Consider the following 14,143-nt stretch of genomic DNA (forward strand, 5'->3'; position numbering starts at 1 on the left):
CGGGCGCTCCTTTCGAGAACAAAAACTGGGGCCCATCGATCAGACTGCCGGGGTTATGGAAGAGATGTGATGGAAGAAATGTTGTGGAAGGGGGTTTTCCGCTGCGGTGCAAGAGATTGGCCTGGTGGCGACAGGAATCGGACCTATTATTTGATACCTGAAAGATAGACTCCGTACTCTTCCGGGAAAAAAAAAAGGTAAGATCCGATGCCAGGAGGCATCTGACTACTATTTGGACTCCTTGAAAGTGTTCACAACAAGAACTGTCTTCTTTTACCGTGCTCACCGTTTCTCGAGGTGCATTGCTATTCAGGACGATCTCCCACAAATCGAGACAAGGTTGCGAAAAGGTATGTTGAACTTGGATTAAGTTATATATCGATTTGATTAAAGGGGCTCAAGTACCGGTATACCCGCCTATAGTCTAACGCCAATCTAACACACTCTGATGAAACTTGTATGAGATAGTATCTTGCACAACGCCACAACTCAAAAAGTAACATTTTTGGAGCCTCGGTTAAAATCCTCGCGAGGAGTGGACCATGCCAGGGGCCGAAAAAAGTCTGGGGCGCACATCAAATCCTTTGTTTGAAACGTGCTTACCTCGTATACACGGAGTTGATGCTAAAGGGTTATGATGCCCAACACAGGGATACGACCCAGGATCTGGGGTTCACTTTTTTTCCAACTCCTACGATTCACCCCTCCCTTGATTAAATTCAGGGGTACTACCGTTGTACAAAAGTACCCAAATCCCCTTTATCGTTCAACCGTTGATCGACGTGCGAGGGAACTCCACAATTCTTATCCCCCGGATTCAAGGGGCCACCGTAGTAATTTGACTATTTTCACTATGCAATGCACTCCACTGCCACCTACGGATCTATGGAAAGGGAGGATTACTTCAGAATTTCTAGAATGTCCATTCCTGTCTACGTCCCCAATTTTCTGGGTACCGGGTCTCCGGCGGTGATCCAGGGCGCATTTTATCGGGAATTTTGGTCCCCCCATTCGATTGCGGACACCGTGTCTGCCTGTAATAAAAGCCACACCGACCTTCAACGTAGTATCATATTGTAGCATCACTACGTTCTGCACTATGTCAAATATACTTGGATCTTGATGTCTACCGGGTACGTCGTGAAAATGTAGATTACAACATTCTTTTCGTCTTGCCGTGACCACGTCAGATAAGCTCGGCGTGGTGACTTGTCCTCTTCACCGCTCGTTTAGAGATACATTCGAACCTGTTCTTGCGATAGATGGTAGAGATAGGCTAAAGAGGGGGAGGCATGAGCTGGTTACCCAGCGTGTTGTGAGACACACCATTCTCTACATTTGCGGCGTCACCTGTAGGATGTGCTCGTCAGTTACAGTCGCATACATTGATGATGCATGATCATGAGCTGTGATGATGATGGGCTACTCGCTATTCGGACTACAACATCCATGAATATTGGTCAGGTTAACGTTGGTCTACCCCAACACATCAGTTCAGCTCGTTACCCTTCTCGACCGACGGGTTATCCTTGTAGTTGCCAAACTTGGTGGTGGGCAGCCTTGGGAGTACTTGCAAGAAGGACCCTGAGGCATCTCGCTAGCCAAGGATGATAAGGCGAACGCAGAGCTGATGCGTTCGAGACGCAAGGGATACTTCGATCGTAAAAGATCGATCTCGGATACTTCACTCTTCTCTTTGGGAAAGGGTGCCCGATCTACTCCGTCCAGATTGGCAAAGACGAGTTTTCGAATTTGTTCGATTCTGGCCCTTGCACGTATTCGAAGATCTTATCTAATTATACCATCCCTTGGGATTGTACCCAAGGTCTTTCAGGAACGAGCGCCCTGTTTTGGACCTGCAACCCTGAACTCTATCCCACTTCCAATCTTGCAGAGAATATGCTTCCACTTCCAACGATGTGAGCTGACTACCTTCTAGATGCCCTTCTGACCTGGTGCCCATGTCGCGTCTTGAGAGGTGGCTGAACAAGACTCTTCCTATCGGCATCATTCTCCTATATTCAGATTAATAATTGTACACTTGGCAGCGTCTGAGCTGGTGTCAGATGACACCAATCAGCCGGAAACCTGGGCAAACATGGGGAACCCTTTCTATGTGTCAGACGGAACTCAATCCTCCAAGTAAATTGAATCAAATGGAACCTAATCTGGGGGCATCGGAAGGCTATCCGAGGGGGAGTGGTCTCCCCAGACCTCGGACTGGTAAAAATAAAACCAGATCGATGCCTGAGGTTGAACAAATTTAGGGTCACGGGAACGGAATATCATTTTCCCCCGAAGAATGGCACTTACCATCTCGGCGGGCGGCGGGACCTACCAATCGCCAGCTCGCCGACAATCCGCAATCACGCAAAGGCCCCACCCTGGAATTCTTGGGATGCGGAAAAAAAAAAAGCATCCGATGTCATTGTTGGGGTAAAGAAGTACACGCCATTTCTAACGAATTGCAATATGCTCCGTGTTACTGAAGAAAGATGTGCACTCTGTAGACGGCGTTTACCCCGCATGTCATCCAGGTACTCGCCCTGACCCCCTCAGGAGATATGACCACATGGAGATATATTCCAAGGTTGGCACCCGGCTTTCCTGTCACCGGGCCGGTGACATTCGCAAAGATTGCATCAAATTGAAATTGGCCAAAACATGTCCAATTTCGTCAAACTGTCCTCCAATGGCGAGGATCCCCCGGACCAAAACAGCCAGTGGATCTAAATGAGAGTAGGGCAGTCGATCACGATACGATCTGGGGGTATACCATTCGGGCTGGAACATCGAGAATGAGGCATTTAGCTTAACTAAAAAAAAAGGGGAGTTTCTTATCCTCGAGTGGGTTCTTCATGACACATTGTATTCCACGATGTTCGATAGAGATCATATCATTCCAAGGTCCTCCTATATACATCATCCGTGCACTTTAATCAGACATCTCAGGTGACCTCTATAGTTCTTTTTTTTTTTTAAATTTTTCTCTGATCAAATCCAGTCTCTTTCATGTCACCCGGTCACCTTTTTTTTTTTTTTTTTTTGGCCCCTGTTCCTGTAAACCAGTCCACGTTCGAGACTCAAGGTATGTCTTTTTTTTCCCTCATATCGGCCCGCATGACGCAGCGGGATTTTTTTTTTCTATCGGCTTAAGCTCGGAAGGAGGGGCGGTGAGCTCCAATCATCGTACAACGTATCGCCGCTTCTTAGTCAAAAGTGGAGATGGACGAGTGTTTTGGGGTGGAACAAAGTGGAACTGCGGATCTCGATGGGCTTCGAGACCTCTATACGGTTGAACCTCCCGCCTACCATCGGCTATAGCTGGCCAAGGGGATTAACGGGAAATATGTGTAATATGTGTAATAATAATAGAAATCAAAAAGTGTATATTAATAGAGATAATAGAGATAATAGAGATTAAAATAGGGATGAGTAGAGATAATTCCGGTTAACCATTGAGATTCAAGTATCTTATAAAAGGCTCAGGGTTCCCCGGATTTGATGGTCCTAACTGATTCGAAAATCATTCCCTGTTCTCATCACCTTCAGTCCATGGCGACGATCGGTGATCATTGGATTTGCCAGTGAGTTCATCCCTCTCCTTGCTCGTTATCTCAACTTGCCGGTCGAGATAAGAACATTCTTGGTGTTGCCTTATCACAATCTCCCAAGTGCCGACTCGATGCTTTTACCTCAGCTCATGCTCATTGACTTAATACAGCTTCTGTCATCTTCTTACTCTTACGTGTTGAGAGATTTACCTCACATACCACATCATGTCGTCTCCCGTAACTACCCCACAGTCGGAGACTCCCAATGGCAATGGCACGAGCTTGCCTTCTCGTCCTCAGCCGAAGCTCTTTGCGAGCCAGGATGGAAGCTCCGGCGCTGGCACCCCCATCGGTTTCCAGCGCTATCCCCCCCACAACAAGCACTTAGACCATGCCGTTGGAAGTGCTTTGCGACAACCATCCCCGCAGCCCACTCACTTGGGCATTCCCGGTACCCCGCACCGTGTGCTCTCCGAGGAAGACCCGGGCTACATTGCGGCTACCTTTGAGGGCAAGCAGAAACAAATGGAACAAGGTCGGTGGATTTGCCTGGTGATAATTGCTCTTGTACAAATTGGCTAATTCTCAGCAGTTATGGACATATTGGAGGAGAAGGGCTTCTTCCCTAGTGACTTTGTCATCTCCGAAACCACCTGGTTCTACAACAAGCTTGGCATCGACGATACCTACTTCCAGACCGAATCCGTGGATGCCATTGTGACTCAGATCCTATCCCTCTATGCCGCCAAAGTTGCCGCGTACGCCCGCGATGATAAACAGCTGGAGATTCGTCTAGACAAAGAGGCCGAGGACCATGCCGTCTACATCGATACCAGCAGGCCCGGTACCGTTTCTGTCAACGGTCCACGCTACGAGCAACGTATTGACGAGAAATACATCAACCACTCCAAGGGGGCCAACAGCTACCGCGTGGAGACCTTCCGCTCGCCTAGCACTCTGCCTGGCGAAAACGGCCAGCAGCTCCGCTGCTACTTTGTGTACAAGTGCCAGTTCGCCCACCCCACCCCATCACCGAATGAGACCAACATCGATATCATTGGTGAGAAGCGTTTCCTGCAGAAGGCCACTCCCAACACCAAGGCGATTTACCAGGAAATCATCGCCACAGCAGTTGGTCGCTCCGGTCCCGTCATCGAGATGTTTGAGATCGAGAGAAGCAGGGAAAAGCGTCTGGTAATTGCCTACCGCCAGGGATCTGCTATGGGCCTGTTCAGTGCTCTGTCAGATTTGTATCACTACTACCGCTTGACCAGCTCGCGTAAGTACCTGGAGAATTTCTCCAACGGGATCACTGTGATTTCGCTCTACCTGCGTCCCTCAGACGACTCCGAGATTTCGGCCAAGTTCCCTCCCATTGAGGCTGCTATCCACCAGATCATGAAAGAGGTCTCCCTTTTGTACTGTATCCCCCAGAATCGCTTCCAAGGCCACTTCGCCACTGGTCGTCTAAGTTTGCAGGAGACAATCTACGCTCACTGCGCCTGGGTGTTCGTACAACAGTTCCTCAACCGTCTGGGCTCAGAATACACGTCGTTGGCTGCTCTTTTGGATAGCAACAACAGTGTGCATGCAGAGTTGCTCTCAAAGATCAAGAAACGTCTGCGAACGGAGACGTTCACCGCTGATTACATCTTTGAGATTATCAACAAATACCCCGAGCTGATCCACAAGCTCTACCTTGATTTTGCCAACACCCACTACGTTCAGACCCGGGATTCTGGGGATGACTTCCTCCCTACCCTCAGCTACCTGCGTCTGCAGGTCGACGAGGTCCTCGACGGCGCCAAGCTGAAGCAGCTCATCCGTGGCACCGCCCTTAACGAGCACGACGAGATGGTTATGACCTCCTTCCGCGTGTTTAACTCCTCCATCCTCAAGACCAACTTCTTTACCACGACGAAGGTCGCTCTTAGCTTCCGCCTGAAGCCTGACTTCCTGCCAGAGCATGAGTATCCCCAGCCCCTCTACGGCATGTTCCTTGTCATCAGCTCTGAGTTCCGTGGCTTCCACCTACGGTTCCGTGACATCGCTCGTGGCGGTATCCGTATCGTCAAGAGTCGAAACAGCGAAGCATATAACATCAACGTTCGCTCGTTGTTCGATGAGAACTACAACTTGGCCAATACCCAACAGCGCAAAAACAAGGACATTCCCGAAGGCGGTGCCAAGGGTGTCATCCTCTTGGATGCTGATCACCAGGACAAGGCGCGGGTCGCCTTTGAGAAGTACATTGACAGTATTCTCGATCTGCTCCTGCCCCCGGTCAGCCCCGGTATCAAGGACCCGATCGTTGACCTGCACGGCAAGGACGAGATTCTCTTCATGGGTCCCGATGAGAACACCGCTGAGCTTGTCAACTGGGCCACCGAGCACGCTCGTGGCCGCGGCGCTCCCTGGTGGAAGTCATTCTTCACTGGCAAGAGCCCCAAGCTGGGCGGCATTCCCCACGACGCTTACGGTATGACAACCCTCTCGGTCCGCCAGTACGTGCTCGGAATTCAGCGCAAGCTGAACATCGATCCTGCCACACAGCTCAAGCTGCAGACTGGTGGTCCCGACGGCGATCTTGGATCCAACGAGATTCTTCTCTCCAACGAGAGGTACGGAGCCATTGTTGATGGATCCGGCGTGATCTACGATCCGAACGGTCTGAACCACGAAGAACTTCTTCGCCTGGCCAAGAAGCGCGCCATGATCGCAGAGTTTGATATGACCAAGCTGTCCCCCGAGGGCTACCGCGTCCTCGTCGACGAAAAGAACATCAAGCTCCCCAGCGGTGAGGTTGTCCACAACGGCATGATCTTCCGTAACACATACCACCTGCGCTCACAAGAGAAGTTCGACGTGTTCGTGCCCTGCGGTGGCCGCCCCGAGTCCATCGACCTGGCATCCGTCGGAAAGCTCATCAGGGACAACAAGTCTATCATCCCCTTCATCGTCGAAGGTGCCAACCTGTTCATCACCCAGGACGCCAAGCTGCGTCTCGAGAAGGCTGGCTGTATTTTGTACAAGGATGCCTCCGCCAACAAGGGTGGTGTGACCTCTTCCTCCCTGGAGGTGCTAGCCTCGTTGTCTTTCAACGACGAGGAGTTCGTCGAGAACATGTGCATCCGCGAGGACGGCACCGTCCCCGAGTTCTACAAGGCCTACGTCCGCGATGTGCAGGAGGTCATCGAGTCGAACGCCGCCCTCGAGTTCGAGGCCATCTGGCGCGAACACGAGCAGACTGGGGTACTTCGCAGTGTCCTCAGTGATCGTCTCAGCTTGGCCATCACTAAGCTTGACGAGGAACTCCAGATGACTGAGCTCTGGGATAATGTTGCGCTCCGTCGCTCTGTGCTTAGCGACGCTCTGCCGCGTCGTCTGTTGGAGAAGATCGGTCTTGAGACCATCTTGGAACGTGTATGTCTTCCTTCCCCCTCTTGAGTGTCTTATTTTTGAATCCCGCTAATTCATCTCAGGTCCCTGAGAACTACCTCCGTGCCATCTTTGGCAGCTACCTGGCCAGCCGCTTTGTGTACGAATACGGCAACCAGCCTAGCCAGTTTTCCTTCTTTGACTTCATGACCAAACGCATGGCTAAGCTTCACTCGTAAGCGCTTGGAATTAGATATTGCTGTTGCGAAAGCACTGGTTTTGATCCCTGTTGTTGACCCTATTTTTTTTTTTGTTTTGACGAGAACGACTTATCCGAGTCAACGAAATACCTAATCCGGAACAAAAAGAAGCTCTGTTCCCCTGACGAATGTATGGTTTAAAAGCTTGGCGAGCGAGAGAAGAGGATGGTCGACTGGGCAAGATGATCCATCTAGAATCCGAAATTCTTACCCCCATTGGAAAAGCTGTTCAGTTCTACCTAATTATATTGTGCAACTTATATGATTGACATCAATTAACGCCCTTGAACAATGTTTACTTCCATCGGTTCTGAGACGACACAGACTCAGCCATAATTAACACTAAATTCACAGCCTACATGAGCCGTCAGTACATCCTGTCCAATAGGATCAACAACCTTGGGAATTCCACTGAAAAAAAAAAGACTCACCAGTAACAAATCAACACCCTCCGAAACCTCAACCTCCCACCTCGGCCTCAATCTCACTTTGGATTTACTGAAGTCCATCGCATTATGTCGCGTGATATTCATAATTTTCTGGTTACCCATCATCACACCCGTCCCCGACGTAGCTACCTGCATCACTCTCAACTCGACTTTTGCGCCAGGAATAGCATCGGCTTCTGCATGTATCGGACCAAGACTGGTACTGGTGCCGATACCGGCATTGAGATTCCGCGACGCAGATGCAGATACAGGATACAGTGCGGCCGGCGCCGGCTCGTGCGGCGGCTCGAGTGCATCGAGCAGATCTCGCAGTGGGTTAGGTGCGTCTCGACGGACGGAGTCGTAGGAGGGGAGAATAGAGGGAGAGCGGGGCTGCTGTGAATGTCGCGGTGTTGAAGCTAGTGGATTCCGAAAATGGGAATGTGAATTGGGAAGGGGGGGATGTATTTTCTCGTTCCTCTGTACCACCCCCGCATTCCCCTCACACTGACCACTCCCACCTCCTCCCTCAACTCCAACCCCAGCAATCGCACTATAAGGCGGCGGCTCGTCCGCCACATAACCTGACTCCTCTGCCCCTACCGCCCTCCCTCTGATAATCCCAGACCCCGGCCTGCTCGCGAGTGCATTCGCAAACCGCGCTTCCAGCCTAAACCCACCCCCAACCCCAACCCCAACCCTTGACTGTCCATCCGCTGTCCACGGCACTGTGGCAACTAGTAAATCCTGATGCTGGTCCGGGAGTCGAACGGCCCATTTCCGCGATAGCCAAACTCGTCGCAGCACGAGCAGCGGCACCTCCTCGGTATCACAGACTACGCGGCTCGTGTTTGGCCATGGTTTGCTGTATACGGAGTAGAGGAGGACAGCGCGGTCTGGGCTATCGGGGGCTTCGTGTGCACGAATGCGGTGGACTATAAAGGCTGGAGAGGGGGGTTTGGTGTCTGGGGTTGGGGTTATTGTCAAGGTGGTTGCGGTGTTGGTTAGGAGATCTGCGGGTGGGGAGAGGAGGTGGTGGGGTTGGAGGGCTACTGGTACTGCGGGGGATGTGAGGGGGTTGGAATTTGACTTTGATCTAGAGGTGGGCATGGGGTTTGGTGGCTTGGTGGCTTGGTGGCTTGGTGGCTTGGTGGATGGTGCTTATATAGGGGATTGGTTGTACAATGTGGGGTTTGGATTTTGGTAAAGAAAATGGACATGACAACGTTGGAGAGACATGATGATGTGGGGGCGGGAGTGCCGGATAGGGTTCAGAGAGGCAGCAATGAGGTCACCAACTAGGAGTGCCATCTATACAAGCAGGAGAACAAATCAGAGACTACAAACCCCCCTTTCTATCTTGAAGTCTTATAACCCCAGGTGGTTGTTGTAGAATACAAAATAGATGAAAACAACCTCAACGCGTCCAAGACGGTTGGCCGAGTGTGCCCTTCGATCCGTCGGCGTCAATCACAGGAATTTGTCTCTGGGTGCTCTAGATCTTTACAAGTACGTCATGCTACACTCCAACGTTGGCACATAAATCACATGGCCCTTTGACATTTTGTGCTCCCCCATTGCTAATGTAACTCCTTTCCAGCAACAGCCTCGCTCGTTGCCTGTTGGAGATATACTGTAGTTAGCGAACGCTCCTCTCATGTCATTCATGCACCAGCTTTTCAAACCCATCAGGCATAGGTTCCCCTTCAATCCAAGCCATAGCAGTATCCGCAAAGAGCCGCGGGTTTTGTCGATTCCATGGATGTCGCATTTCCGAATGGACGTAAGCGATCGTCATAGGATTTCCCTCGCGGCCAGTCTTCATCAACCTCACACCAACCTCCTTGCTATCACCACTGGGCACTAGTCCTCCCTTGGCAGCAACCACAATCAAAGTTCTAGCAGTCCAAGGCGACGGCCATTGCAATTCCGTTGAAGGGGTCATGATCTGTTGGCAAAGCTGAAGCGTGCTTGCGCTTGTGTAGCGAGGAAGATCGGTACCGTTCATAGCCCATCGAATCACCGACCTCGGTATCAAATTTTCGATACGCTGCATCATCCATACCGCACGGGGAATGTAAGGTGTGAAGCCGGTACGAGGGATTGACATGAATCCTGATACAAAGACTGATTGCACCAAGTCGGGATAGGCACATGCGAGCTGAATGGCTATTCGGGCACCGAGACTGTGTCCTACAACGTGTGCGTGTGAGTCACTCGCTTTGTCGCGAATAAGTTGGGCTAGGAAATCCGCGGCAGACTGAACTGAGAATTCTTCTTGGGTCGATTGGCCGTGGCCTGGTAGGTCGGGGGCCAAAACGTGATATCTGGTTGAGAGATAGGGGACCACGAGGTTCCACCAATTGCCAGATACAAACGCACCGTGGATCAGAACGATAGACGGGAGTCCACTGTCGTTCCAGCTTGAATAGGAGACTGGGTAATCAGTTGCCATCTCATGTCAAGCCTGGTTCGGTAGAGGCTGTTGGGAACATCGATGGCAGGCGTGGTCAAGGCAGATCTCCTACACCCTTGGAAGTCACTTAGAGGACCAACTCGATTGAATCCACTTTCATAGAGCCGTACGAGAAATTCCAGCCATGATTAATAAATGATAGAAGGGCAAGAATATTCTCAGCTAGATGAGATCCAATGTCATTGCCGCTGACTCATCAAGTTACGCGGCCAAACGGGATTAGTGAGATATTATAGGAAGAATAGGGGTCAATCTGATCTTGAAGATAGCCTCTCTGCTATCTGCTACATAGACCTCTTCTTTAATCTATCATGTTCTCGACTACGGAATAGAATCTTAGATTTAGATTGGTTTGAGATGAGTTTGAGATAGATCGAATCTCTAGACCTAATTCGAATAATATCCGGATTCTCCAGGTGGGACCCCGGTCCACATGCCCGGTATAGCCCTGGAGAGGCGCAGTCCAGACCAGGGAAAATTCTGCTTGGTAGACACGATCGGGGAATTGAAGAAAGAAGAAATGATTCAAGTGAACACAGCTGTGCTAATGTGTACATGATGAACAATACAGTAAGAACCAATTCGAGTGCGGGCGAGTGGCTGAGAAGCTTGGTTTTTTTTTTTTTTTTTCCCATCAAATGTCAGATATCTCTTGCGTAGTTGGAAGTTTCTGATATTAATTTTTATCTCCTATCAGGGGTATAGGTTCTTCCTGATTGGACCAGGCCCAGGAAATAAATCCTTGACCTGCCGTGTTAATGCCATAAGACTTCATTGCATAAATTGCATTACGTGAAGGCTTTGGAATTGGAGCAGGTTCTCCTCACTTTAGACAAATAGAACCCACTTCCCCCCAGTTCCCTTTGGCTCTTTCTTCTCTTTTAATGTCATGTCTGGCCGTTGGTGGGGCTCTCTGTTACTAGATTGTTGCTGCATTACCCTCTTTGCGGTGGAGGTCTGCTAGAAAGAGGACCTATTACTCTGACATTTCCCATCTAGAAAGGACAAAAGCCATTACACTTCCGCCCACTTCCGGGAGGATTGAAGTTTGCCGCGCCATGTCGGATGCGCAGGAAAAGTTCGCGCCGATCCCTCCGCCGTCTGCGGAGATAGCCGAGACGGATCGAGTTGAAGACAAGGATCACAATGCCGATAACACAGAAGTTCTTCACCCGGATGAGACCAGCCTGAAGCCTAGTATCTCGACTTCCCAAAGATGGCGAACAGCAAGCCAGCGGGTTCGCAATCGGGCTGCCACAATAGCAGAGAAGCTCGGTCGACCCCACGAAAGAGAGGCTGATGGCTTGGATTCACCCATGTTACCAGAGTACTATGGAGCAACCGACGATATCCAAGGATTCGAGGCACGCAAGGCAACCGACGAGGAAGCTCGGCTCCCCAGAGCAGACTATGATTCACAAGCTCGGCTCTTGGTGGAACGAATGGGGTCACAGTTCGAGGCACGGCCTCCACGCATGGAAGAACCCCGTTCCGGTTCGACAACCCCAGGAACTCCAGATGGGATGGCAACACCTGGTGGACCACCTGGAGGACTCCTGTCACAATTGCTTCGTGTCTACGCCAATAATCTTCATAATGCCAGTCGGATGAGTGTTGTCTCTACGACTTCGGAAACCGACCCGGAAATCGAAAGCATCCCAGCATCCGGCACAGTAACCCCAGGTGGAAAGAAAGACAAATTGAAATGGTACAACGGCAGCCAAAAAAAACCAACCCACAGCTATACTTCCTCCCTCATCAATGCATCCATGGATTTGGGTCGGGTTGGGGTGCCCGGCGCCACGGGTCCTCCACCTGTGAATCATAAAGAACGAAAGAAGCAAAAGCGCAAGAGCAAAAAGAACATCAAGCTCACCGTCCACATTGCCGCTATCCTTGCCCGCCAACAGTACATTATGCAGCTGTGCCGCGCTCTCATGAAGTACGGTGCTCCAACCCACCGCCTCGAGGAGTACATGATGATGACCTCCAACGTACTGGACATCAAAGCCCAGTTCATGTACATCCCGGGCTGTATGATCATGTCCTTTGACGACCCGCTAACCCGCACTGCCGAGGTCAAGATCATCCGCGTCGTGCAGGGTCTTGACCTTTCCCGTCTCGCAGAGACACACAACATCTACAAAAACGTCGTCCATGACTTGGTCGGCGTCGAACAAGCAACCCACGACCTCGACGATATCATGCTGCGCAAACCGCGCTACAACCGCTGGCTCCTCATCTTTTTAACTGGCTGTGCCAGCGTCACCGTCGGTCCATACGCCTTCAGCGCCCGCCCCGTCGACCTCCCTATCATCTTCGTCCTAGGTTGTCTAGTAGGTTTCATGCAGTACGTGGTCGCACCAAATTCGGCAACCTACTCCAACGTGCTAGAAGTCACTGCCGCGGTCCTCACCTCCTTCCTCGCGCGCGCGTTCGGCAGCATTCGGCACAACGGCGACCACGTCTTCTGCTTCTCGGCCATGGCGCAGTCCTCCATCGCCATGATCCTACCGGGCTTCGCCGTGCTGAGCAGTAGTCTCGAGTTGCAGTCGCATCAGATGAACGCGGGCTCGATCCGCCTCGTCTTTACCATTATCTACTCACTCTTCCTCGGGTACGGCGTTACCGTCGGTACGACGATCTACGGGCTGATGGACCATAACGCTACGAAGGAGTCGACTTGTTCGAATCTGCCGGAGGTCTGGGGGAACGAATACATCCAGCACTTCCCCTTTGTCGCGCTGTTTTGTCTCTTCGCTGCGCTGATCAATCAGTCCAAGCCGAAACAACTGCCGGTTACGATCTTCATGGGGGTCTGTGGCTACGTCACGAATTACTTTAGCACGAAAAAGCTCGGCTCGAATCAGGTCGCTAACACTGTGGGCGCGTTCACCATTGGCCTTCTGGCTAATCTGTATAGTCGATTGTGGCATGGGCATGCGGCTGCTGCTATTATTCCGGGTATCTTTACCCTGGTCCCGTCGGGTCTTGCGTCTAGTGGATCGATCATTTCAGGACTGGAGTATGCCGAGGCGGTTGCATCTGGTCATGTCTCCAGTAGTACGACCAGTGCGACATCTAATAGCTCGCTTACTTCGCTGGGATATGGGATGATCCAGACAGCCATTGGTATTTCCGTTGGGCTGTTTATCTCTGCTTTGATTGTTTACCCGCACGGGAAGAAGAGGAGTGGGATCTTCAGTTTGTAGAATCCGCCGGTATTTGTTCGATCGACCGATCGACGTTGTTTATATTGTCTCATGTGCACCAGCGTCTGTATTTTCTAGAGAGCGGGAAAAGCGTTCCAGTGACACCAACAGCTATAGTACATATTTCAACACATCACCCTAGATACACCACAGCAGCCATCTATGCCCATACCAACCTCACAACGTCAACATCGCTCCCCCCAAAAGCAATCCAAGCCGGCAAATCCGCAACGATCATCCTAACCCCACTCTCCCCCAAATCCTCTTTTGCAGAAACATTATCCACAATTCTCTTGACCGGGTCGGCGACCAACGGCACGAAAATCAAACGTCCGACCGCACCAGCTAGTCCGATCCAGTAAAATGCCGTTGTCTGCAGGGGCTTCCGCGGATAATAGTGATTTAAGAAGAGAATTCCGGCAGCTGAGGTGATCGTGCCGAGGTTCAGTGCGAAGACTGTTCATACTACGCGATTGAAGACGTGGGAATACCATCTTGGTAGGATTTTGTCGGAGGTGGGTTGCAGGGAGGGGAGAAGGAAGCTGGTGGAGGAGGTGGGGGTTGAGGATTAGACCCGAGGCCATTCTGGAGGTGATTTAGTAGATGGTAAGTAGGATAGAAATGGATAGAAATCAGTAAAGAAACGTATGTCGGAGTTGATTTTGAAGATAATTCTTACAACCCTCCAGTTGATCCCCGTAGGGACTTGGGGGGTTCTTGGTGGATTCCGAATTCTTCTTAACCACACCTCATGGACGATGTATATAGCTCTGGAGTCTTTTGCAAGTATATGGGAGTTTCATCTCGATATCTCGATACACCTAATTTTGAAGAG

At 50.9% G+C, this 14,143-nt stretch overlaps 4 protein-coding genes across 4 annotated transcripts; 2 read left to right on the forward strand and 2 right to left on the reverse strand.

Moving 5' to 3' along the window:
- Positions 1-3,779: 3,779 nt before the first annotated feature.
- On the forward strand, positions 3,780-7,171 carry Pdw03_0571 (NAD+ dependent glutamate dehydrogenase, putative; the record flags this gene model as incomplete). Its single annotated transcript, XM_014680345.1, has 3 exons — positions 3,780-4,089; positions 4,147-6,977; positions 7,037-7,171. 3 exons carry the CDS (start codon positions 3,780-3,782, stop codon positions 7,169-7,171), a joined length of 3,276 nt encoding a protein of 1,091 aa, XP_014535831.1.
- Positions 7,172-7,487: 316 nt separating this feature from the next.
- Pdw03_0572 (uncharacterized protein) lies at positions 7,488-8,730 on the reverse strand (the record flags this gene model as incomplete). The annotated part of the gene is made up of 3 exons (XM_066099647.1): positions 7,488-7,547; positions 7,624-8,039; positions 8,133-8,730. The coding sequence occupies 3 exons, from the start codon at positions 8,728-8,730 to the stop codon at positions 7,488-7,490; spliced, it is 1,074 nt and encodes a 357-aa protein (XP_065957374.1).
- Positions 8,731-9,280: 550 nt separating this feature from the next.
- Pdw03_0573 (Alpha/beta hydrolase fold-1) lies at positions 9,281-10,075 on the reverse strand (the record flags this gene model as incomplete). Its single annotated transcript, XM_014680347.1, has 1 exon — positions 9,281-10,075. One exon carries the CDS (start codon positions 10,073-10,075, stop codon positions 9,281-9,283), a length of 795 nt encoding a protein of 264 aa, XP_014535833.1.
- A 1,079-nt stretch (positions 10,076-11,154) lies between these two features.
- On the forward strand, positions 11,155-13,308 carry Pdw03_0574 (DUF1212 domain membrane protein; the record flags this gene model as incomplete). The annotated part of the gene is made up of 1 exon (XM_014680348.1): positions 11,155-13,308. One exon carries the CDS (start codon positions 11,155-11,157, stop codon positions 13,306-13,308), a length of 2,154 nt encoding a protein of 717 aa, XP_014535834.1.
- Positions 13,309-14,143: the final 835 nt, after the last annotated feature.

This window comes from Penicillium digitatum, chromosome 4 (assembly GCF_016767815.1).
Source record: "Penicillium digitatum chromosome 4, complete sequence".
Taxonomy (NCBI): Eukaryota; Fungi; Ascomycota; class Eurotiomycetes; order Eurotiales; family Aspergillaceae; genus Penicillium; species Penicillium digitatum.